This window comes from Giraffa tippelskirchi, chromosome 13 (genome assembly GCF_054371585.1).
Source record: "Giraffa tippelskirchi isolate mGirTip1 chromosome 13, T2T-mGirTip1v1.2.pri, whole genome shotgun sequence".
NCBI lineage: Eukaryota > Metazoa > Chordata > Mammalia > Artiodactyla > Giraffidae > Giraffa > Giraffa tippelskirchi.
The window spans coordinates 100,949,369-100,973,161 of NC_137287.1; the positions used below are offsets into that span (position 1 = coordinate 100,949,369).

At 50.3% G+C, this 23,793-nt stretch overlaps 1 protein-coding gene and 1 non-coding gene across 5 annotated transcripts in view; one reads left to right on the forward strand and one right to left on the reverse strand.

The window, feature by feature from the left end:
* The first annotated feature begins 8,812 nt into the window (after positions 1-8,812).
* Positions 8,813-23,793, forward strand: part of BMP7 (bone morphogenetic protein 7) — an 84,684-nt gene continuing 69,703 nt past the window's right edge. The window contains exon 1 of one of the 4 annotated variants that reach the window (XM_081559350.1): positions 8,813-9,787. In XM_081559350.1, the coding sequence (XP_081415476.1) occupies positions 9,370-9,787 (418 nt within the window). In that variant the 5' untranslated portion in view covers positions 8,813-9,369. The remainder of the gene's footprint in view (positions 9,788-23,793) is intronic. The other 3 variants (XM_081559348.1, XM_081559349.1, XM_081559351.1) reach the window with 3 other exon arrangements.
* TRNAA-UGC (transfer RNA alanine (anticodon UGC)) lies at positions 17,867-17,939 on the reverse strand. The gene has a single exon. It is a non-coding gene; the product is annotated as a tRNA-Ala (tRNA).

Consider the following 23,793-nt stretch of genomic DNA (forward strand, 5'->3'; position numbering starts at 1 on the left):
CTTCAATGGTTAAATGACACTTGAGCAGAGGATTAAAAGAGGTGAGGGAGGGAGCCATGAGCATATTGGCAGATGAGCCTTCCAGGCAGATGGTGCAACAAGTGCAAGGGTCCTGAGTTGCACTTTTTACCACAAGGTAGAACCTAAGACACAACTGATGCTTCTTGGTTTACTCAGAAGAGCCCCTTAGTGTAGAATTGCCAAATATAAAATATGGGATGCTCAGTTAAACTGAATTTGAATTTCAGATACACAATGACTAAGTTTTAGAATATGTCCCACACCATTTGGGCCATAATATTTTAAAATTTATCATGTATATCTGAAATTCAAATCTAACTGGGTGACCTATATTTTTATTTGCTAAATCTGGCAGGCTTACTCAGCAGTCAGTCATTGTGTAAGCTATGGAAATAAAAGTTGTGAGCTGGATTTAATGCAGAGGTGTGGCTGGAGGGAATAAGGGAGTCAGAGTCTGGTTACCCACGATTTGAATACTGGTTTTGGCCTTCATTAGCCAACTGGTCTTGACCAAGTTTTTTGATGTCTGTGTCTCCATGTCTTCATCTGTGACATGGGAGACACAGCATCTGATTTCAGGGTTGCTAGAAGATTCAATATAATCTGTAATAGGACTTCCCTGGAGGTCCAGTGGTTAAGACTTGGCACGCACTGCAGGGGATACAGGTTCAATCCCACCATTCGGGGAACTAAGATCCCACATGCTGCATGACACAGCCAAAAGAAAAAAAAAAAAGATAATCTGTAATGTGCTCAATACCAGGCAGCAGTGTCATTAATATTAACTTTCATTAGTCTTCGCATCATGCAAAAGACGAGCTCAGATCTGTTCATCTTTCCAACTTATCTTTTTACATGAATCAGGGCTAACCTACTTAGACTGAGGGTATGCCTGCAGGAGAGAGAGGGAGGCAATATATATAAAACTCAAAGTAGAAGAAAGGACAATTTTTCTTAAAAAAAAAAGGTCAGAAACACAGGGAGGAAGGGAAGAGAAGGAAGAAGAAGCACAGATGAGGAGAAGCATGGTGCAGAGCAGTGAAGATCTCCTGGGACTCTGGGAGCCAGGAGCCTGAATTGGAATCCAAGCTCTGCCCTGACTCACCGTACAACATCGGGCTCCAGCCCAGTTTGCCTCTGGGCTGTAACTGACGAGAAACTCAGTACATAATGGTTTAAATCATCAAACGTCTTTTTCAATAAACAAAGAAACTTCCAGCATAAATACGTCCCAAGTAACACACAGGACATACTTATACTAAAAGGTGATGCTTTCAAGTTGTGGTGCTGGAGAAGACTCTTGAGAGTCCCTTGGGCTGCAAGGAGATCAGATCAGTCAATCCTAAAGGAAATCAACTCTGAATGTTCATTGGATATTGAAGGCTTGATGCTGAAGCTGAAGCTCTAATACTTTGGCTGCCTGATTCTAAGAGTTGACTCATTGGAAAAGACCCTGATGCTGGGAAAGATTTAGGGCAGGAGGAGAAAGGGGAAACAGGATGAGATGGTTGAATGGCATCACTGACTCAATGGACATGAGTTTGAGCAAACTCCAGGAGACGGTGAAGTACATACAGGGAAGCCTAGAGTGCTGCAGTCCATGGTGTCGCAAAGAGTTGGACACGACTTAGTGGCTGAACAACAGTAACATACTAAAAAGTATTCTTTGTTTATCTGGAATTCAAATTTAACTGGGCATCCTATATTTTTATTTGCTAAGTGTAGCAACCCTACCCGCTTTCTTGCTCTATCAAATCAGAGAAGCTATGCTATTTTCTGTGTTGGCCATCTGTGGAAAGTTTCTTGACCAAAATTTTCAGCTGCTGAAAAAAAAAGAGGTCTGTAAACTTTAGATCATGTGATAGCCATGGCCCCTTTTAGCTCCTTGATGCTGTATCCTGCAGGGTTCACAGCTGTGGGCAACAGAAACCATCTGGGGCTAACTGGTGCAGAAAAAGTGTTCATCAGAGGCTCTGGGGAGGCTTGCAGAGCTCCCAGGAAGGCCGGAGAACCTTGAGGGCTTGAGGGCTCTGCAGCTGGGAACATTGCCCCAAATTGCTGTGAAGAATAATAGCTTCTGGGGTGGATGCCTCTGATTGGCTGAGACTTGGTCACATGCCAATGCTCTGGCTGCAAAGCAGGCTGGGACAGTGCATCTCGGGATGTTCAGCTCCTATTTGGGGGTGGGGGGGAATGGAGGGCAGGGTCTGCTTCCCAAGATGAGAAGTTCCCAAACCTAAGAAAGGGTTCAGATAGAGCTGGAAGGAGGGTGATGCTTAGAAGAAAAGACCAACATTCTTGCTCCTAAAGAAAGAATTCTGGGTTTTGAAGTTTCTAGGTAATTTCTGACTCAGGGTGAGGGAGAGGGTGAATTTATCAGAAAAGCAGTTGGAGAGGGAGCTGAACTCTGCCTGGGGGTGAGGAAGTGGCAGGTCCTATCTTTTCTGCCTCTGTTCCCTGAACAGTGAATTAAAGGACTCTGCTTAGAAATGCCCTAGCCATGGTGGTCCTTTGGCTTGCGGTTAGGGGAAGGCTGGGTTCGTCCTCCCAAACCAGCAGAGCCTTTTATAAAGCCGGAGGAAAGCAGCGTTTCCGAATCTGACTGGTAGAGGGGGTTTTCTTTGGTCTCACAGTTCAAAAACAAATGGAAGTCTTTGCCAACAGATGCTCATCGAGAGTGGTCACATGCAAACCCGAATTCCCAGCTTCTCTTGAAAATTAGAACTACCCAGTAACATTGGAATCAAATTCCCAGAAGGCATCACCCATGGTTCACCCTGGTCCCCACCGCTCCCCTGTTGTATCTGGGCCTGGGGTTCCTTACTAGCTGTCATCATGTCTATGTTCATGGTCCCCTTTAGTGGAATTAAGGGGAAAGCTAGTTGTAACTTCAGACATTCGGGGTCCTTGAACCAGCAGCATTGCACCCCCCTGGGTACTGGGTGAAAGTGCAGAATCTCAGGCCCCAGTGGGACCAGCTGTGTGGGAATCTGCATTTTGACAGCTCCCCAGGGATGTGTGCATGGTGGCGATGGAGAAGTGTCACTTTAGAATCAAGCAGAGGAGAAAAGATCTCCTCCCAGGCCATTAAACCACCAGAAGGTGAGGAGCCTGGGCTGTGTAGATGGATGTGGTTTTGAGTGAGCTGAGTGACTTTGGATAAGGCGCTCTCAGAGTCCCGGTCTCCTTCCTGTGGTCTGAGAAGTAGAATAAAACCCCTCTGTGTCAGAGGGTGACATGGGCTAAGGCAGTGCAGGGCTTAGCAGGTGCCCAGTGGAATAGAAAGCTCTGGAGTAGTCAGAGCTCTTAGTCATGTCTGGGAGGGAGAAAGGGCTCCCTCTAAAGCTGAACTAAAACTAGTTAGTTCTCAAAACCCATTCAGATCGCCTCCAATCAAGGAAGAAATTGCAGCCAAGCTAATGATAAAACCACATCTTGCCATTAGTTGTTTGGGAGACCCTGGAAATCTCACCTTGGGCATCAGCTTTTTCTGGAGGGATGTGTGTGTGTGTATCTTTCTGATGTTCATGTTTTCCATTTGGAGCTGTGGCTACTGCCACATGTATTTAAGACTGATAGAAACTGTTTAGTATCTTACTTCTCTGTTTAAAAAATTGTGCAGAGAAAGTCCCAGTGTGAGAAGGCATGTGTTTCCATCTCCAGCGCAATGAGAGCTGTGCATGGAAAGCAACATCGAATTACAAGTGTGCTAAAATCATTTCCTCTCTAACGTAGATCTCTTTGCACACAAGGATTTTAAAGCCCGTGCATGAGGAGGCTTTGGCCCCCTATTCCCTACTGGGCTCTGAGGCCCAGGTCACCAGGCCTTGGCCAGGTGGGTGAACAGAGGGGGCGGCCCCAGGTTCCCTCAGCTGTCCTGGGCCCCAGGGCGCCCCTAGGCCTGCTGTGCTTCCTCCAGGGCAGATGGTAGCAGAGTCCTGCCCTTGAGGATGAGGTCCCGACCTCCCACTGAATGTGTGTGTCAGCTGGATTCTTTTCTTCTTTTTATATTGCTTTCAAGACATATGCTGACTTGGTCAAAATCGCTTCTGCAAGATGTGACTGATGATGTATGAAATGAAATCTCCTTACCCAGAGCTGGGGGGCCAGCGAGCGAGTGTGTGGACACTCAGCCGGGGTCCGCCAGACACAATAACACCCCTCAGATTTCCAGGCCATCTTTCATCCCATGTGGAGCAGACCGGGGAGATCGGGTTACGGGTCCAGGAGCCCTGCGCTGGGTGCCCCGGCTTGGGGGAACCTCAACTGGGGGTGGGTGGCTGGGGGCTGTCTGCTGGGGAAATGAGATAGGCCCCAGGGAAGTTCCTGGGCCCTGGATGGCACGGGGGAAGCGGCTGGGGCACAATGGGGGACAATGAGAGGATCGGAATGCACGGATTACCCTTTCATCTCTGCTCCGTTCTCCCCTTCTGCCCTGTTCTCTCCGCTCGTCCTCACCCCTGCTCTGGATCCACTCCTAGTCAGGATACATTTGCTTTCAGTGCTTGGCCAAAAAGCAGACCCTCCTGAAAAGTTGTGTTGTTATTTTTAAGCTTAGGAGGCTTTCCTGTTAACATAGTTTCCTTTTCATCCAGATGGTAACTAACATCTATCAAATGCTTTCTCTGTGCCCCAGCCACCTTGTGAAGTCAGCTACAGGAATTGAATTAACTTCCGAATCCTCCCAGCAACCCTGGAAGACAGGCGGTCTTAGTCCTCCCCCCTTATACAGATGGGGGGACTAAGGCACAGAGATGGCAAATCCCTGGTATGGGGCTGCAAGTGGCAGGGTGGAGGTGTGAAACCAGACTGCCAACTCCCCCACCCAAGACTTTCTCCAAACAATCCTGAAGGGTTTGCTGGTGGCCTCGGCTTTCAAACTGGCATCTCATGTGCTCCTAATCAGATATTCTCATTTGTGTGATGTGCATTCATTCATTGATTGAGCAATCCAGCAGGCATTCACTGGGGGCCTGGTGCAGTCTTAAGGACTCCTTTAAGGGAGGAAGCAGGAAAGATAAAGAGCCACCTCCCGCTACTCCCAGCATGGATCACTGGAAATAGACGGCTAAATAAATAGGAGGTGGGGGGAGTTTAGAGGAAATCTGGTCTTTTCTGGGTCTCAGGTATGGAAAGCATATTGTCTCTGTCTTGGATGAGAAAAGATGGCATCCAGAGCACGGGCGGGGTGAGGGCTCTGCAAGGTGTCTTAGCCTGGTGCCTGCACACTCAGCCCTCGGTCCACCATGCCCATTAGGTAATGGCGATGTCTACTGCTATTCATTCAACAGGTACTTACTGAGCGCTTGCTGTGTGCCAGGCTCAGTGGGATTGTCGCTGTTGTTCAGAAGCTAAGTCGTGTCTGACTCTGTGACCCCATGGACTGCTGCACACCAGGATTCCCTGTCCTTCACTATCTCCTGACATTTGCTCAGATTGATGTCCATTGAATGGATGAACGCTATCTAACCATCTCTGCCTCCCTCTTCTGCCTTCAGTCTTTCCCAGCATCAGGGTCTTTTCCAATAAGGCGGCCCTTTGCATCAGGTGGCCAAAGAATCAGAGCTTTGGCTTCAGCCTCAGTCCTTACAATGAATATTCCGGACTGATTTCCTTTAGGATTGACTTGTTTGATCTCCTTGCCGTCCAAAAGACTCTCAAGAGTCTTCTCCAACACCACAGTTCAAAAGCACCAATTCTTCGGTGCTCAGCCTTTTTTATGGTCAAACTCTCACATCTGTACATGACTACTGGAAAAACCATAGCTTTGACTAGATGGACTTTTGTCGACCCAATGATGTCTCTGCTTTTAATATGCTGTCTAGGTTTGTCATAGCTTTCAAGGGGCAAGCGTCTTTTAATTTCATGGCTGCAGTCACTGTCCGCAGAGGTTTTGGAGTCCAAGAAAGTAAAATCTATCACTGCTTCCACTTTTTCCCCATCTATTTGCCTTGCTTCAGGGCCTCAGGGCCTTCCCCTGGGGGACCGGGTAGATGCTGACCAATCAGTTGTTTTCAGATTTAGACTGTTGGCACCAATACCTGGGGTCCCCACCCCCAGTCTACTGTCTTGTTAAAATCCCCCACCCCTAAAAGATTTATCAGAGGATTTAAAAGCAAATAAAGCTGCTGCAAAGGAGTAGTATTTCAGCTTTTGGAAGAAAACAACCTCCTTTATCTCAGCTGGCATTGGAGGTGGCACAGCCGCTGCAGTGGCTTTGTCCCTGGAAGGCCAGCCCCAGGTTAAGCAGGGGGGACAGGCAGCCCTGGGGAGACAGAGCCTCATGGCCACTCCTCTCTCTGCAGGGCCTGTGCTGTACTTCCTGCTCCTTCTCCCAGGGAAAGCCGTGTCTTTCTCATCTTTCCAGGACTCAGGTCAAAGGCATCTCCCCTGGGAGATCCCCTTCCCACCTCCCTCCACCTCTCCCTACTTGTTCACTCCTGCCACTTATCACAGGCCACTGTGAGCTGGGCCGCGCATGCTCCAAGTGATACTGGACCAGCCAGTGCTGCTCCAACTGTATTGGCTGGTCCCTGTGTTGTTTCTCACCCTCCACGGTGCCCATCTGGGGCACTCCCCCGGACCCTCCCACATGCCCTGTGGGAGCGTTCTGTGTCCTGCCTGAGAGAATCCATGGCGGAGCACTGGCCCTCCCACCCCCAAACCACATGTAAGGTTCCCGCTTTGTCTCCCCTGGCCTGGAAGCCAGCTTCGTAGTGGAGGCCACCGTGTGAGCTCGCTTTCTCCTGTCCCTTCCAGCCCAGCACTGTGCTGGCACTGGGATGGGCCTCATAACTCGCAGGGCCCAGTGCGAAATGAAATCGGGGCCTCTTTGTTCATAGATCATGAAGAGCTGCAATATGGCAACAGGAGAGCTTTAAGCGATGTGTGAGACCCTTCCTACCAGGTCACACGCCCACGAAGCCCACCCCGCCTGACCCCCAGGAAGTACTCAACAAACCTTTGTTGAAAAAAACAAGTTGATGGACAAATGCAGGTGGAGGGGGTTTTCACAGCACCTTACTGACAGGTGGGCAGAGGCACAGCCCTGGGCCAGGGGGCCCAGGACCTCTTCCATCTCACAGCCTGGGGCCTGCATAACAAGGCCAGGATGCCACTTGAATGGCTAGGACCTGCAGCCTTGTGTTTCTCTTCTCCTTACTTGGCCTCTGCCTTGCCTACCTCCACCCATGTGGCCCCTCACGCTGCCATCTTGTCCAAAAGCCCCCAAAGGGGGCTGCATAGCAGAACCACCTCTCCTTCAGAAAACTTAGAAGATCAGGTTCCCTTTGATCAGCCCTGGAGCTTTCTGCCTCCCCAAAGTGAGGCTTAGCCAGACCCCTCCCCTCAAAGAGAACCATTGTCCCCAAACTCAGCCCTTTACCTTTCATCCCAGACTCCCTGTGGTCACCCTTCACCTAGCCCATCATCTGGGAACCACTGATTTGTGGGTTTGCCGTGGTCGCTCAGACGGTAAAGAATCTGACTGCAATGCGGGAGACCCGGGTTCGATCCCTGGGTTGGGAAGATCCCCTGGAGAAAGGAATGGCTACCCACTCCAGTATTCTTGCCTGGAGAATCCCATGGACAGAGAAGCCTGGTGGGCTACAGTCCATGGGGTCACAAAGATTATGACACAACTCAGCGACTGACACACTCCTTGGGACAGGAGAGGAAGGAGGCGAGATTGAACTTGACCCATGGTGCTGCCATTCTGGGTCAAGTGTGATTTTGCTCCTGGTTTTACAGATGAAGAAACTGAGGCTCCGAAGAGCAGTAGTTCACTCAAGGTCCCACCACAGTTCTGAGTTGTGTGGGGTGCCCGTGTGCCATGCTCGGTGTGAGCTGGGCCCCAAGTGGCCAACTCAGTGTCATCTGTGGAATGAATGAATGAGGAGAGGGAAGAAAGAAGGTCAGGAGCGTGTGACAAGGTCTATGGCTCAGAAGTGAACTGCGTGCAAGGCCAGCGGGCCAGGCGATCTAGTCTCAGAGCTAGGGAGGAATTCTCTAGCCCACAAAATTTCAATCACTGAACAATCATGACTGTGTAGCAACAGTGGCTTCCAGGCCCTGGGTTCAAGGTTATCTGAGAGAGCACCGGCCTGGGCCCCCAGGGAGCTCCTTGGCTAGTGGGGAGACAGGACAATAAAAACAGGACAAATAACTCAAACAGTCATTCCAGACAGGGGAGGGAGGAGGAGTTAAAGAAAACAGGTGCGTAGGGATGAGGAGGGGAAGGAACCTTATCTGCGCTGGTCTGGGAGGAAGTGGCACCTGAGTGGCACCTGGAGGTGGAGGGCTGGCCAGATGGCTGGGGTGGGGACAGAGACAAGCAAGGAAGAGGGTTAAGGCAGAAAGACTGGCAAGTACATAGGCAAACTGGCAAAAAGTTCAGGGAGGGATCAGCGTGTCTGGAGTAAATGGAAGGGGCAAGAGGGGAGAAGGGCTCGGGTGCCACCTCCTCCAGGAAGCCTTCCTTATCCCCGAGCTTCCTCCGCTCTCCTCCAGCTTGTTCCACCGCAGGGCGATCCCACGGGTCCCGCTCAGGCCTCCTCCCCTGTCCGGACCGCGAGTCCGGAGAAGGCAGGGCCGGCTCGGATTCCTCTCTCCGCATCCCCGCGGCGCCCGGCCAGGCGCTGGGCACCCAGCGCGCACTCAGTAAATATTTGTAGAGCGCACTAGAAGGAATGAATGAACCTATTGGGCGCCGCTGGGGGGAGGGCGGGGCCGAGGGCAGGTGGGAGGCCGCGGGCGCGGGAGGGGCCCTTGGAAGCCCGTCCTCCTCCCCCTCCTCCTCCTCCTCCCAGGCCCCAGCGCGTACCACTCTAAGGCTCCTGAGGCGGCCTCTCGTGCGATCAAGGGCGCGCGGGGCTGGGTGAGCGACCTGAGGCCCCTGCTCTGAGCGCCGGAGTTCGGAAGAGGGTGGGTCCCTGCCGCTCGAGAGCAAGAGTGCGAGAGGAGCCAGAGGAAGGAGCGTCCGCTCGCCAGCCGCCTCGCCGCCTCCCCGGCACTCGCTCTCCCGGCTCCTGGGTTTGCTGGCTGCTCCTCCCACCCGCGCCCGCCTCCTCGCTCGCTCTTTCGCTCGCTCGAGCCGGCTTTCCAGCCCCGCGGTGCGCCCGGGCGAGTGCGGGGCGAGGGGCCCCAGGGCCAGCGCCGAGCCGGGGGCGGGGGTCCGGGCAGAGCGCAGCGGGTCGGGGAGGGGCCATGTCCGGCGCGGACGCAGCAGGACCCATCTGCAGCAAGTGACCGAGCGGCGTGGACGGCCGCCTGCCCCCCTCTGCCACCTGGGGCGGCGCGGGGCCCCGGTGCCGGGTGCCCGGAGCCCGGGTCGCGCGTAGAGCCGGCGCGATGCACATGCGCTCGCTGCGCGCCGCGGCGCCGCACAGCTTCGTGGCGCTCTGGGCGCCGCTGTTCCTGCTGCGCTCCGCCCTGGCCGACTTCAGCCTGGACAACGAGGTGCACTCGAGCTTCATCCACCGGCGCCTCCGCAGTCAGGAGCGCCGAGAGATGCAGCGCGAGATCCTCTCCATCTTGGGCTTGCCCCATCGCCCGCGCCCCCACCTCCAGGGCAAGCACAACTCGGCGCCCATGTTCATGCTGGACCTGTACAATGCCATGGCGGTGGAGGAGGGCGGCGGGCCCGACGGCCAGGGCTTCTCCTACCCCTACAAGGCCGTCTTCAGTACCCAAGGCCCCCCTCTGGCCAGCCTGCAAGATAGCCACTTCCTCACCGACGCCGACATGGTCATGAGCTTCGTCAACCTCGGTGAGTGGAGGCAGGAGGGAGGGGGTGCGCGTCTGGGTCAGGAGTCGCTTTGGGACAGGGAGGGGGCCGCTTCTTACATCCAACCCTCCCATCTCTCCACTCTTGGTCGTCAGCAAAACTGCAGCGCTTGGCCAAGGGTCTCCCACCCCCCTGCCTTAGTGGACCCCTAGCCGCGCGCGCCGCAGGTAGGGCGAGCCGGGCTCATCTGGCCTGTGGGAGTTTGGGGGGAGTAAGGACCGGTCTGAAGCCCTCTCTGGGTTAAATCCGTGGCCGCACCTCTGGGGCAGGAGGCGCCGGGCGGGCCGCGGCTCAGTTCAAAGCGCGGGGCTCGGTCATGTGAGCTGTGCCCGGCCGGCTCGGCCCGCGCTACCTGGATTTAAAGGGCCCTGCTCCGCGAAGCTGCCTTCCCGCCTTTTCTGAGCCCCTCTCTGCTCTGTCCGGCCCTGGCATCGCGGGCGTTGCCTCCCATCCCGGCCCTGGCTAGCCCTACCTGTCTCCTCCCGGTGCGCCCGCCATAGTGTGCAGCGCGCCCCGGCGCCTCGGGGGCCCCTTTCCTGACCGCTGGGCACCCCCCTCGCTCTCGGCTCTCCTGGCTGGAGCTGGGGAAAAAACAGGGCCATTGCGACCTTTCTATTTTAAATATTTAATGATAGGTCCCGGACCGGCAGAATCCATTTTCAGCGTTTATCACGTGTGGCGCGCAAACCATGGCTTTCGGCGAATGGGTGGCGAGGGATCTTCCAGCAGACGCCGCCGGAGTAGGCTAGGGGACCCGGTTTCTGACCAGAGCCCCGACGGCCCCGGGGACCCGAGGCTGGCGCTGCGGCGGGGGCTCGGTGCTCCCCTTCCATCTGTGCACGCACACTCACCAGGCTTGCTCAAACTAACCCCCGACTGAGCGCTGTAGGGCTGATGATCAAATATTTGGTTTCTGAGATAACATGCCCCGATAGCGATGTTTCCTGAGCCGCTTTCATTCTACATGTGTAACTTGCTGCGAAAATACGTACGAAGTCAAGACAGCAAACTCACGCCCACCGGCGCTGTGTCAACAGGGGAATAATGGTCCTAAAGCCCCTCGCGGGGCACCCGGGGCGTGGATGTAGGGTGGCGGGAAGCGCGGACCAACCTTAGAGTTTCTCGCACCAGATAAGGTCCCTGGAGCTCCCGGGACGCCATTGTCTGTCTTGAATAATAGCCCCAAATCAAATAGTGAAACGAGTTGCAACGAGAGCAAGGGGTGGGAGGTTTAGATGCCAAAATGACTTCAAGAAAGTTTAAATTATGCTAGGCAGCTTGTTAGAATGAGGCATGTGTCCTGATTTAGAACAATCTCCAAGATGTATGAGGTGGAAAAAAGCAAGGTGCAGATCAGTGAGGTTACATACGTGCGGTATATCATCCTTTCCCACTGGGAAAGACACCATGGACTGGAAATAGATTTCACTGCAGGGGGAGGTGTTGAGGGGTGCGGCAGGGCAGAACTGCCTTAGGGGTTGGGAGTTCGGGCCAGATTTTTTCATTGTCTGCACTTCTGTCTGTGTGATTCCCCCCCCATGTGTATTTGTGACCTATACCAGAAACTGAAGAAAAATCCCAAATATGTACATATAAATACATCAGTTAAAGCAGAGCTCTGTAGCCATCCTGAAGCCAGGGGTTAACCAGGGCCCTTTCTCTGGCTGGGGATTTATGGTATCTTTTCTGTTCTGGGTACCGGCGACTCTCGGGGAAGGCAGCAGGTCCCGGTGGCGGCCTTCAGAGCCTGGCTGAGGTCATTCGAAAGGTATTTGTAAGCCCTGGCTTCTGTGGAGGGCTCTGCAAACCCAATGCTTTGGAAAGGACCCTACGACTTACGGACCAGCAGCCTGGCCAGACCCGGGCTCCCCCCATGCCAGGAGAAAGGACCAGGTTGCCAACTGGGCACCTCTGGGAAACTTGGGGCAGGGCTGTTTGCTCCCCCATGGCGGTGGGGAGCAAGCTGGAACTTGTTTGGGAAGGCCACAGCTGGGTGGTTTTCCTTCTTTGGCTGTACACACACCTTTCAACCCGTTAGCCACATTTCTTTCATCTTGAAAGGACAAAGACCGGCTTGTCTGAGCCTCTTAATCAGTCGGGCTGGCTTTGGGCTTTGTGGGACAGTCCTGACTTTCTCAAGTCTTGCTTTCTGGAACATCACTCCAAATTAGATGGCAGAGTGGCTTTTAACAGAGTGCCCTGACCTTGTTTTCTTTCTTTCTCGGCCCCTAAAACTCGAGGTAATTAGTTGGGTGAAGACCTGGACCGCAGTTGGGCAAGACGCTTCCTGTAGATGTTTCTATGGTTGCCCTTTAATTTCTGCTCCGCAGCAGCATGGGAACAAACCTCCGATCTCTTCTGTTCTGTGGGGGTTCCGGGATTTTGCTCAGGAGGGGCTGGGGTAGCAGTGGGATTGGAGGGAGGCATGTAGGAGACTTGCTTGGAGTTCTGAGAGAAAACACACGGTTTTTCCTTGGATTGCAGTTCATATTGACCTGTAACATACAAAGTTTTCTAAAGGTGTGTGTTTAGTCTCACACTTTACCTAAAAGTGAGAAAATGTCATTTGTTGTATGCAGCTACCTCTTGTTATCATGCAGGGGACCCGAGGGGTCTGTTGGGGATTGTCGACAGAGACCTTGAAGGCAGACTGACCTTCTCCACCACCCGATCCTTGCCCCAAAGCCCCCTCCTCCTTCCACCACCCTCTTCTCCCTCACTGCCTACCCCTGCTGTCCTGCAGTGCGCTGGGGACTTCAGCCTGAATTCTGAAGGCTTTTGCAGACCTGGTACATTTCTTCTTCCCTCTGTCTGCAGCCAGACTGGTTTTTGTTCCTGCAAGTCATTCTCCTCAAAATTCAAGCTTTTTGCCAGGCTGGAGCAGGATCTAAACTAGAGAGGGAACTAGAGGAGGATTTATGACAAAACCAGGTGCTGAGAATGAGGACCTCAGACCGCACCTTGTGACAAAGACCAGCCTGTACAATAAAGCCCGTGTAACGCTAGCTGAGCTGCCAGACGGAGACTCGCATCTTCCCAGCCTGGGCCTCTTAAGTTCAATGGCGAGATTTGTAAACTGGTTTGGATTAACAAGCCCCCAACTCCTCTGTGTAGACTTAATTTTGGAATTCAAAACAGGCTACCCTCTCTTAAATTGTCCCCAGGCAATGTGAGTTCTGCAAACCGAATCTGGCTATAGCTGCCCCCCCACCCTTTTTCTTTGGAGAAATTCAGCAGCTCTTTCTGGAATCTTCTAAAGAAACCCCTGGCAGTGGGGGTGGGCAGTACACGTCTGTCTCTGGTCCATGTTATGAAGGAACCAAATTTGTTTCATCTTCGAAGTTAAGGTTAAAAAAAAAAAAGGAAGTTGGAAACCTGTCCTTATTGGGCTCGGGGTCTAGAAGTGGCTTTTGTTAATGTAGCCGAGGCACAGGGAGGAGGCACAGGGAGAAGGCCGTTCCGTTTTACTTTTATTTTATACCATCTGGCGATCCTTTTTGTTGACAAGTGTTTGGCATTAAGATCTCTCCTTTTGCCCCTTCAGAACAGGCCCTACCACTGTAGAGTATTAGAAAAAGATTCAGTTACAGTTTAAAAATTTCCTTCAGGGAGTGCTTGCCGAGGGAGCACGGGCTGCAGGCACTCGCAGCTGTAACCTGGCTTGTGTTAAAATTTGGAAAGGGCTGTCCCGCATTCCAGCGCTCAAGTGCCGGCCCTCACTGGTGAGCAGCCAGAGGTTAATATAGATGTCACCCAGCCTTCCCTCCTTCTCTCTTTCTTTCTCTCTTTTCTGCAGAGTGCCTTCGCTATAGGAGCGCACCAACAGCTGTGTTTTCAGTAACCCTTTCAACATCACTTCTTTTAAACCTCATTTTCCTGCTTATATAAATCAAAGATCTTCTCCCCCACCCTCCTCCCAAGGATATATGTGACCCAGATTTGAACTTTTTGGATCGTCTTTGTAGTTCCCTTCTGGAATCAGAGCAGGTTAAGGCCAAGCCCTGGATGCCAGCTTGCATGGCTGTTTGTGGTTTTGATTCCAGAGTTGTCACTCGGTTGTGGGGTGGCCCTTGAAGGGGGTGAGAGAGGAGACCTGGAGAAGCAGAGGCGGGGTTCTCTGTGTGCACAGAGAGAGGAAACAGCTTCTGAGATGCAGCTCCTGTGAGCTCTGGGTCGGGGCCTTCCATTGCGTCGCTGCCTGTCAAGCCTCTGCCGAGATAAACACAGCTGGCCCGCGATCCCTTGACCACCGGCGTGCCTGCGATGTGAGCGAATATCACATGTCCGCTGAACTTGGAGAGAGTGATGACTTCATTCCAGGGAGAGCTTCATCTAAATTGATTGATCACCCCTATCACTTTAATATCATCTCCCCACACTGGGTAAGGTCATATTTGGCCCATTGCGAGAATCAGAGTGTCCCGACACTCTCCCCTGTCTCCACCCTTCCCCAGCCTGCCCGTTCATTTAACCAGCTGGAAATTTTGAATGGAGAGCCCCTTGGACCAGGCGGCTGACCCCGTTCATTTTTTGGTGACCACCTCTTCAGACCTTGCTGGGGGCTGTCGGCACGGCTGGTTTGAGGCAGGGGATGCTGGAGTGCTTTGCTTTAATTTGCTCTGGCAGTGTCACCGGGGTTAGGGCACAGGCAGGGATGTGTGGGACCTGTCATGTTATTGTCAGAAGGAATGCGAGGATTAGCCTTTAAAACGTGGCTATGGGAGAACACTGCAGCTGTGTACACTTATTATAGCAGATTTAAGTCCCACTGGTAAAATCAATATATTGAATTGCTTGACCCTCTGCTTTTAATTAGTTTCAATCAAACGCGCCGGTGTCATTTTGCCTCCTCTCGCCTTCCTGGGGTGAGGAAATACCAATATTTACATAGAAACTGTTAATTTGTGGTGCAAAGGAGAATGCATTTAGCTTTGCACACCCAAATTGCTCCGACGATGTGAAGCATCGGCGTGGAGGTGAGCGGCGATGTCACCTGGGTGAGGGACTGGCCACATCAGGGATGCTTGCTGCCTGGCTCCAGGATGTGCTCACAGGTGCCTGGACCCGTAAGCGCAGTGTGTGAAGGTGCAAGTCTTTCAAGAAACTAGCCGAGGCTGACTCTGCAAGCCAGTCATGCCGCGATTCACCCCCGCCCTGGTCATCTAAAATCTTTTCTCTTAAACATTCTTACAGAACTGTGAAGCGGAGAGGCCACTGCCTTTCTGGTTGTTTTGAGTCTGTTCTCCCAGCCTGCTGGGTCCTTTGTACCGAGCGGCTCAAGGCACAGTACTTTATTTATTCCAGAGCTTCAGAGGCTTTACTTTCCAATTCCTGAAACAGTTTATAGAGGAAGGGGGGTGCTTTCGCTGCAAATGATCCCATGTACAACCACAGCTATTATGTGAACTGTTCGGTATTAGTTGTGTGTTCAGCTGCAGTTGAATTCTGGGTTTTGCAGCAAATGGCATTTGACAAATATTATTTGACAAAAAATGTGACTCGATATTTCTTAATGTGGAACAGATACTTCCCAGTTAACCTTCTGTGGGGAAAAGTTGCCCAAACCCAACGTGAAATGGCAACGTGGATGAATACCAGGGCTGCCTCTGTGTGTTCCTCCCCTCTCCAAAGTGGAGTGTTTATGATTTGGGGGGATATTAGCAGTGCATGAAGCTTGACACTTACTTATGTGAAACTCAGAGTAGCATGTGCGATGCTGTCCTTTCAACATTTGTGTCGGGAGGCATTGCTGGGAGCCGAGAAAAGCCTTAGCTGATCCGAGTGGAGTGGATTGAATTAATGACAACTCTGAGAGCACCAGTTTTAGGGTAATTGCTTTATTGTTTTGGAGCCAGGGTGCTTATAATCTGGTTCCTGTACAAACATGTTTAACGTGTGTTAATGCATTTGCAAACCAGAGCCTCTCAGCACAACCCTGCTTTTCATTAATTGATGTCGGTAGCATGGTACAGTATTTCAAAGAGCTGGCCAAGTATAAACTGTGTTTCCAATTTCCTTCCTTTCCTGTGTTTGGAATGCCAATGTTAATTTGTTCCCATGCAGGAGCAGGGGCTGCCAACTGCGGCTTTCTATAAAGGGCTTCACGGTGAAGGCTTCCAGCCCTCACTGATGCTTGGGGCTGCCTGGCCAAGTTTCCTGACACTTTGCAGCTAATTCTGGGTGATATATGGAGTGGGGGGTTGGGGGGCTTCACTGCCGTGTAGCGGAAGTTCCCAATGACAGCAGAGGGTGTGACTTGGCGAGGGAGAATGGCACGGCATCCACACTGATTCTCTTTAGACACAGTTTAAACCCCTGTGTCTGTTTCCGTTATGGTTGCATTTTAGCTGTGTGACCTTGAGCAAGTTACTTAATGTCTCTGAGTTTGTTCCTTCGTTTTAGAAAGCTGGATAGGCATCTCCTCCTCCACAGGCCCTCATAAAGACAAAATCAAATCTGGCGTGGGTAGCCTGGCACACATAAATGGTGAACCTTGTTTCTGTTTTGGTGGCCAGGTCACCATTCATGTTGGTATAATAGTCCAAATTTCAGTTTTCAAGTACTTGATCTTAAAATACCAAGATTAAGCCACCCATGTTGTTTTAGACATATGAAGACAATGGCCCTAAAGATGTACATCTTTGTGTACACCCATATACCCTTCACACATTCATTTTCTTCTTTAGAGATCAGTGAAATTTGAGCACACCAAACTTATCTGAGGATAGGTAGAGTCTAATGCTGGGGCTTCCCAGGTGGCTCAGTGGTAAAGAACCCAACTGCCAATGTAGGAGACCCTGGTTTGATCCCTGGGTTGGAAAGATGCCCTGGAGAAGGAAATGGCACCTCACTCCAGTATTCTTGCCTGCGAAATCCCATGGACAGAGGAACCTGGCCGGCTACAGTCCATGAGGTCACAAAGAGCCGGACACGACTGAGTGACTGAGCACACACACGGAGCCTAATGCTGACTTGCTCTCGATTTTAGCATCGATGGCTATTTAAAAATTTTCCTCCTAGGGCACCTGAAACTTGAATGAGGGCTGCACAGGAACTGTCTGTACTGTCCTCACAACTTTCCTGTAAATCGAAAATTATTCCAAAATAAAAACTTTTTTATTTCAAAAACTCACATTACTGACATATTTCTTCCCATCCCTTCCTGGAAGGCGGTCAAAGTACAAATTGTCTTTTCCTTTGAGGGAGTGACAAGCCCAAAGCATTCATTAACAGACCGGCACAACTTCCCCACTTTTTATGGGAGCAGGTGCAAGGCTGCTCCCCCCATTCCTCCAGCTAGGGTTGGGATAACAAATCCCCGAGTGGATTCAGTGTGTTTGGAAGCCTCTGGAGATCAGTGGACGGTGGAGGTCTCCAGGGCCTGAGACGCAGGGTGGGCTTTCTCACCCAAGGTTTCCCATAAATTCTCTTCAGCTCTTCCCACACCATTTGAAAACTCTTGACTTAGCGAGTATTAAGGTTCCCCACATCTTTGAGGTCACGTGTTATTCTTTCACTTCTTTATCTCCCCAGAGTAGCTTTCAAGTTTCAATCTTCTGTTGTCTGGCTTAATTAAATTTGGCTGTGAATAAAAACTTGCAGTGTTTCCAAAATTGCGGACTTGCATGTTTTTAAACATTGAAGTTAGGCCTGTACCGTCTTGTAATGCCAGCCTCTTTCCTGCTTTCACGTAGTTTGGAAAAAAAAAAAGAACCCAAGCACTTAGCATGGCCATCCACCTAGAATGGTCCCTGCGCTCGTCTGTCCAGTAGTTTAACCACGCACTCAAAGGCAGGCGGGTTATTCTGTGGTTTCGATGACTTGTGTTCTGGCCTTCGATAAAGGACTCTCCTCTTGACTGTTTTCTCAGGCATTCTTCCTAGCCTGCTCTCGCCCTGCCCTGCAGAATTCTCATGGTGCAGAAAGTGTCCAGACATCGGCAGTTTGTATGCATGAAAGACGTAGAGCTGTTCTAAGGCAGTGTCTTCTGAGTGTGTGTGTGTTTTTTAATATTTATTTATTTGGCTGTGCTGGGTCTTAGTTGCAGCATGTGGGATCTAATTCTCTGACCAGGGATCAAACCCGGGCCCCCTGCATTGCAAGTGCAGAGTCTTAGCCACTGGACCACCAGGGAAGTCCCCCTGAGTGTTTTTTAATACTGAATCCCTACTAATAAATCTTTGAGTACATATCCAAAGTAGAAATAGATCATATAATTACTCCAGTTTTAGGGTGGTTTGTACTTTATAAAACAAAGACTAAAAGAGAAATCTAAGTAGGAGGCACTAAAGATAAAAAAAATACAAAATTCTGATGTTCACTAATATACATTTTAACTAATGCATCATTAGTAATTAGTGCAAAGATTGCAAGTTTAATTCATTAGCAAGACAAATGTAATTTTTGCTACCACTAAAATTTTCAACGTGATGGAGTTTGGTCTTTCAAACTTGTAGTTCAGCAGTTTGGAGGCAGCGAGCTAAAGGTCTGGTCCTAAATTTTGATTATTTTGATCCTTCGTCTAGTCAGCATCACGAGTTCACAAAGAACCCCATGAATCTCGGTAGCTTGAAACCACAGAACCTTGTTGTTCTCTTGTTATGGGTGCGCTGTGGGTTGGCAGGGTACTCTGTACATCAGCCAGGAGGGAGGATGGATGCTCAGGACTCCGGGCTGATAGAGCTGCCACCCTCTTGAATGTCATCCTCTTGAATGCCACCCTTTTGAATGTCACCAGTTACAGTACCTAAGGGAAAGACAGTGTGGCTTGTCCATGGGCTTTTCATCATTCCAGCTGGAAGCAACATGGGTGCTTCTGCCCACATTTCATTGGTCAGAGCCTGTCACATGGTCAGACCTGACCCAAAGTGGCTGGAGATGACAGTCCCACCCCAACCTTGGAAAGAGAGAACTGGGAAATGGCCCTCATGATGAGCACACTGTTGTAAGTGAAGGTGCTCTCACCAGATGAAATTATGGGAATAGAGCAGGTGAACTGTTGGCTGCCTTACTGAAACAAGTATTTTTCAATCTCATCCACCAGTTGTGCAGAGATTTTTTGAATCCCCATCTTCCCTGACGTCCATCAGTTCTTGAAACTTAGTTGAGATTATGCTATTTCCTGCCCCATGTCCCACTGGATCCCTCTTGCCTACCCTAAATCCTTGCACCCCGTTTTGGAGAACAGTGTTTCTGGAAGCGTCCCGATCACTGAAGTATTCACATGGTTGGACAAGAATAACCACTTCTCTCCCTTCCCTTGTAAAATGACTCGCCTCTTTAGGACCTGTCTTTCAGCAAAAGCACGCTTCAGCTGCTCTCGGGTTCACTAGCCAGAGAATCAAGGAGCCTGACTCTCGTCTTGGCTCAAGAGGTTCTTGCCCTCCTGGCTGGTGTTTGTCCGGGCTGTGCAGGTGACTGCCTTGTCATGAGGTCCGGCTTTTCCTTCAGAGGCACCTCCTCGTCCAGCCACGGTCTCCAGGCAGGGTCTTGCAAAGCTGAATCTAGAAACTAAATTTCAGAGGCTCCTTCATTATCTAAATGCATCGCTGAAATAAATCATAGTGATAATGTGGGAGGGTTGAGATCTTTCTGTAGCGCTAATGGATTTATAACAGCCTCCCTTATCAGGTTCCACTCTTTCTGGTTCTGCATAGCAAGTTGTATCATTCCCATTTTAAGGAGGAAGAGGCTAAAGGGCCCCGAATTTACAGAGCTAGGAAGTGGTGAGGTTGGCCTTTGAATCCAGCTCTTGCTGAATGTAAACCCATTCATGCTTTCCTCCGGGGGCCCAGTGGAGGTGTGTGAAGGGTGGAGATAGAGCACAAGGGCAGTGGTGATGAGACCACCAGAAGAGCCTCTCAGCCCTTGACCCTGACTTTGTGGTTCTGTGCTCTGAAGAGGAAGATAAAGATAAGCAACTCACACCTTCCCCTTCATTCTCCACCCTGCTGTGGAAACTCCCCTCTGTTCCATCTCTGTGCATTAAGAATTAATGCCAGGGTCAAGGACCCTGAGTGCCTATGTACTAGGGTTCCTATGTGCACCCCACACCCCACTGATGGGAAAATTCCAGAGGCAGCTAGGGACTGATATTTTAATAGCAATACACTATATTGCTATTCAAGACACTGTGTGGAAAGGAGGAGGTAGTTTTTACTACATGTATGGAAATAAATATTGCATACTGATTGTAATAGCATCAAATCATCATCAGTCTAAATGTCCATGAGCAGGGGATTGGAGAAATAAATTTGTGATAAATTTATGAAACAGAAGGAAAATGCAAGAACTTCTTTTTTTGTGTATCAACTTAGACTCAAAACAGAGTGTCGAGAGAGAAGGCCAGTTGTATAGGAGGATGTTTAGGGTGTAAGCATTCCTCATGGTGTCACAACGGACACACATAAGATCACCAGATAATACTGTCTATAGTTGTTGGGCAAATACATATATGGTAACATTATGGACACTCGGCCATAGAACTCACACCAGCCGCCTTTAGGGAGACAGGAAAGGGATGGGATTGGGGAGACATTTTAAATAAACTTCAACTGTTCTGGTTGTTTCCTTTATGTTAATAATAAGACTGGGCTCCCCCCGCCAAAAACAGAAAAGTAATATTGGACTTCCCTGGTATCCAGTGGTTAAGAATCCACCTGCCAATGCAGGAAACATGGGTTTGATCCCTGGTCTGGGACGATTCTATATGCTGCGGGGCAGCTAAGCCCGTGCCCCACAACTACCGAGCCAGCACTCTAGGGCCTGCGTGCCACAACTACTGAGCCCACAAGCCACAACTATGCCTTCACACTGTAGAGCCTGTGCTCTGCTACAGGAGAAGCCGCCACTATGAGAAGCCCATACATCTCAGCTAGAGAGTAGCCCCTGCTCTCCGCAACTAGAGAAAGACTGTGCCCAGCCAAAAAGACCCAGTGTGGCCAAAAATAAGTAAATAAATAATTTTTAGAAGCAATTTTTTTAAAAATGTGTTTTAATAATAAGAAACCATTGGGAAGTGCAATGTAGTATTCTGGATTGGATCTTGGAACAGAGCAAGGACAATAATGGAAAAACTGATGCAATCTGAAAAAAATTGGGAGTCTAGTTAATAGTAATCCATCCATGTTAAATTCTTCGGTTTGACGAGTGTCCCACAGTTATGGAAGATGTGAATCTTGAGGGAAGTTGATTGAGTATGCACGGGAACTTTATACTATCTTTGCAACTTTTCTATAAATCTAAAGTTTTTCTAAAACAAAAAGTTTACAGGGGGAAAAAGGAAGCAACCGTGATATTGACTCCTGCTAATTCTTAGTTGTTTGAAGGCAGGAGAAGCAGGCAACGGAGGATGAGAAGGTTGGATGGCATCGCCGACTCAGTGAACATGAGTTTGAGTAAACTCTGGGAGAAAGTGGAGTTTCAGGAAAGGACAGGGAAGCCTGGTGTGCTGCAGTCCATGGGGTTGCAAGGAGTTGGAGACAGCTTAACGACTGAACAACAAGTTTTTGGTTGTGGGTACCTGGATATTAGTTACGTTTTCCTCTGCATTCAGGGCTTTCTTGGTGGCTCAGACGGTGAAGAATCTGCCTGCAATACAGGAGACATGAGTTTGATCCCTGGATCAGGAAAATCCCCTGGAGAAGGGGATACTGGCAACTCACTCCAGTATTTTTGCCTGGAGAATTCCATGGAGAGAGGAGCTTGGCAGACTACAGTCCATGGTTTTGCAAAGAGTCAGGCACAACTTAGTGACTAAACCACCACCACCCTCTGCATTTTTCTCTGTGATTACATTTCTCCAAGCCCCAGTGAACCAGAAACCTCTCCCACTGGACACAGAAGAGTCCTTGCTGAAAGCTCAGCCCTGAGGTGGCTCTTGGTGGTGTGGACCCGGGGAGCTGTCTTAGAGTGTGTTCAGGATATCACGCCCCGAAGACCAACAACTCATCAATCCACAGAACCATTAACCCGCCGAGGCCTCAGCGAGCAGATGAAAGCCCCACGTGGCAGCGCCCTGAGACCTCTAAAACTCTCTCTGCTTCCCTTGGAGAGATGCCCTTTGTAAAGCCGTTCTCTGTTTACAAGCAAGAAAGAGGGTGGGTGGGTGGGTTGTATCAGGTCTTTCGATTCTCTTCTTGGTCCTGAACTTTGTGAAATGCACCGACCCCCCGCCCTCCCCCCGTATCTTCCCGTTCTCGGGTTCCTTTTTCTGACTGACTTGACCTAACATTTGTTCAGGGAGAAGCTCTTAAAAATGGCAGTGGGGGCCTCAGAACCTTCCAGGGCTAGTAAATGTTTATAGGGTGGAGGCACTGGTTGGTCATTTCCTTTAGGAGGAAACAATAAATGAAGCGACTTGCCTTATACCTACTTACCCCTGAGCTCTTAATTGTCTTAATATACTGGGGGGGCGGGGATGGGGAAAGGGGATCCAGAAATCTCTGGGTCTCATGTGCGTCAAACACCCTAGGAACTTGGAAGCGGCCTTTTCAGGTAGCTTTAGAGCCGAGTTTCCAGCCTCCGCACTGCTGACATTTTCAGCTCACTCTTCTCTGTTGGTGGGGAAGGTGTCCTGTGTGCTGTAGTAGAATGTTGAGAAGCATCGCTGAGCCCTACACGCGAGCTGCCAGAAGTTGTGACAACCAACATGCTTCCAAACATCCGTCAGAGGTACCCTGCGGGGAATGCCCCCCGATTGAGAGCCACTGGTTTAGGATTGATGTCGTTTTAGTCATTAAGTCGTGTCCGACTCTTTTGCGACCTTCTGGACTGTAGCCCGCCAGGCTCCTCTGTCCTTGGGATTTTCCAGGGAAGAATAATGGAGTGGGTTGCCATTTCCTCCTCCAGGAGATCTTCCCGACCCAGGGATTGAACCTGTGTCTCCCTCATTGGCAGGCGGATTATTTACCACTGAACCAACCAGGGAAGCACTGGTTTAGGGTACCTTTCCTCAAACTTGGAAATTAACTTGGGAACTTTTGCTTCAAACCCATCTGCCCGTGGCGATGAGTTGGGGCAAGACTGAGGGATCATTTTCCAGTTGAAAGGAGGACAGATTACAATCAAAATGTGAGTCCTGTCCTGGGATCTGAGCTCTGCCTGGATTTGAAACACCCTGGAGACGAAAAGGAGGTCAGATCTCTAAAGTCTCCTGGGAGCCAAAATATTTTACAGCACCTTCTGCCCAATGATACTAAAAAATGATTGAACACACACTTAGAACTGGTGTCTCTTTGTTTCCTTCCCCCAGCTTTGCTCCGGAGCAAATAGGGCAAAACTGTCTCTGTTGCGGTTTCCCTGGTGGCTTAGATGGGTAAGGAATCTGCCTTACCAGTACTGGAGACCGGGGTTCGATCCCTGGGTTGGGTAGATCCCCTGCAGGAGGGCATGGCAACTCACACCAGTATTCTTGCCTGGAGAATCCCATAGACAGAGGAGCATGGCAGACTACAGTCCATGGGGTTGCAAACAGTCAGACATGACTGAGCGACTTTCACTATTCACTACTCTCTCTTTACCTTGTTTCCCTCCAGCAGGTAACTTGCCAGGGGCAAGAGGGTGCTGGGAGCACAGAAGCTGCATTTTCTATTTCTCAAGGCAGCTCAGAGCTGCAGTAAATAAAGCGGGGAGACCTGCTAATTTTTGTGCAGCCTGTGAGCAAAAATGACTTGCTCATTTTTTAAAAAAGAGTGGTAAAAGAAGAATATTCCATGATGTGGAAATGAGATGAAATTCAGGCTCCAGTATCTATAAAGCTTAATTGGGACTCGTTTTGTTTGCGTCTCGTCTGTGGCTGTTTTCATGCTCCATCCACGGAGTTGAGTGGGTGCTACAGAGATGGCACAGTCTCCAAAGCCTAGAATATTTTTTATCCGGCCCGTTGTAGAAGTTTATGACTCCTGCTTTAGAACATTAATAACCCTCTTCCTGGGGAAAGGTAAATAGTAAAAAAGGAAAAACCCTGAGTTTTATCTGCCTCCTTTGTT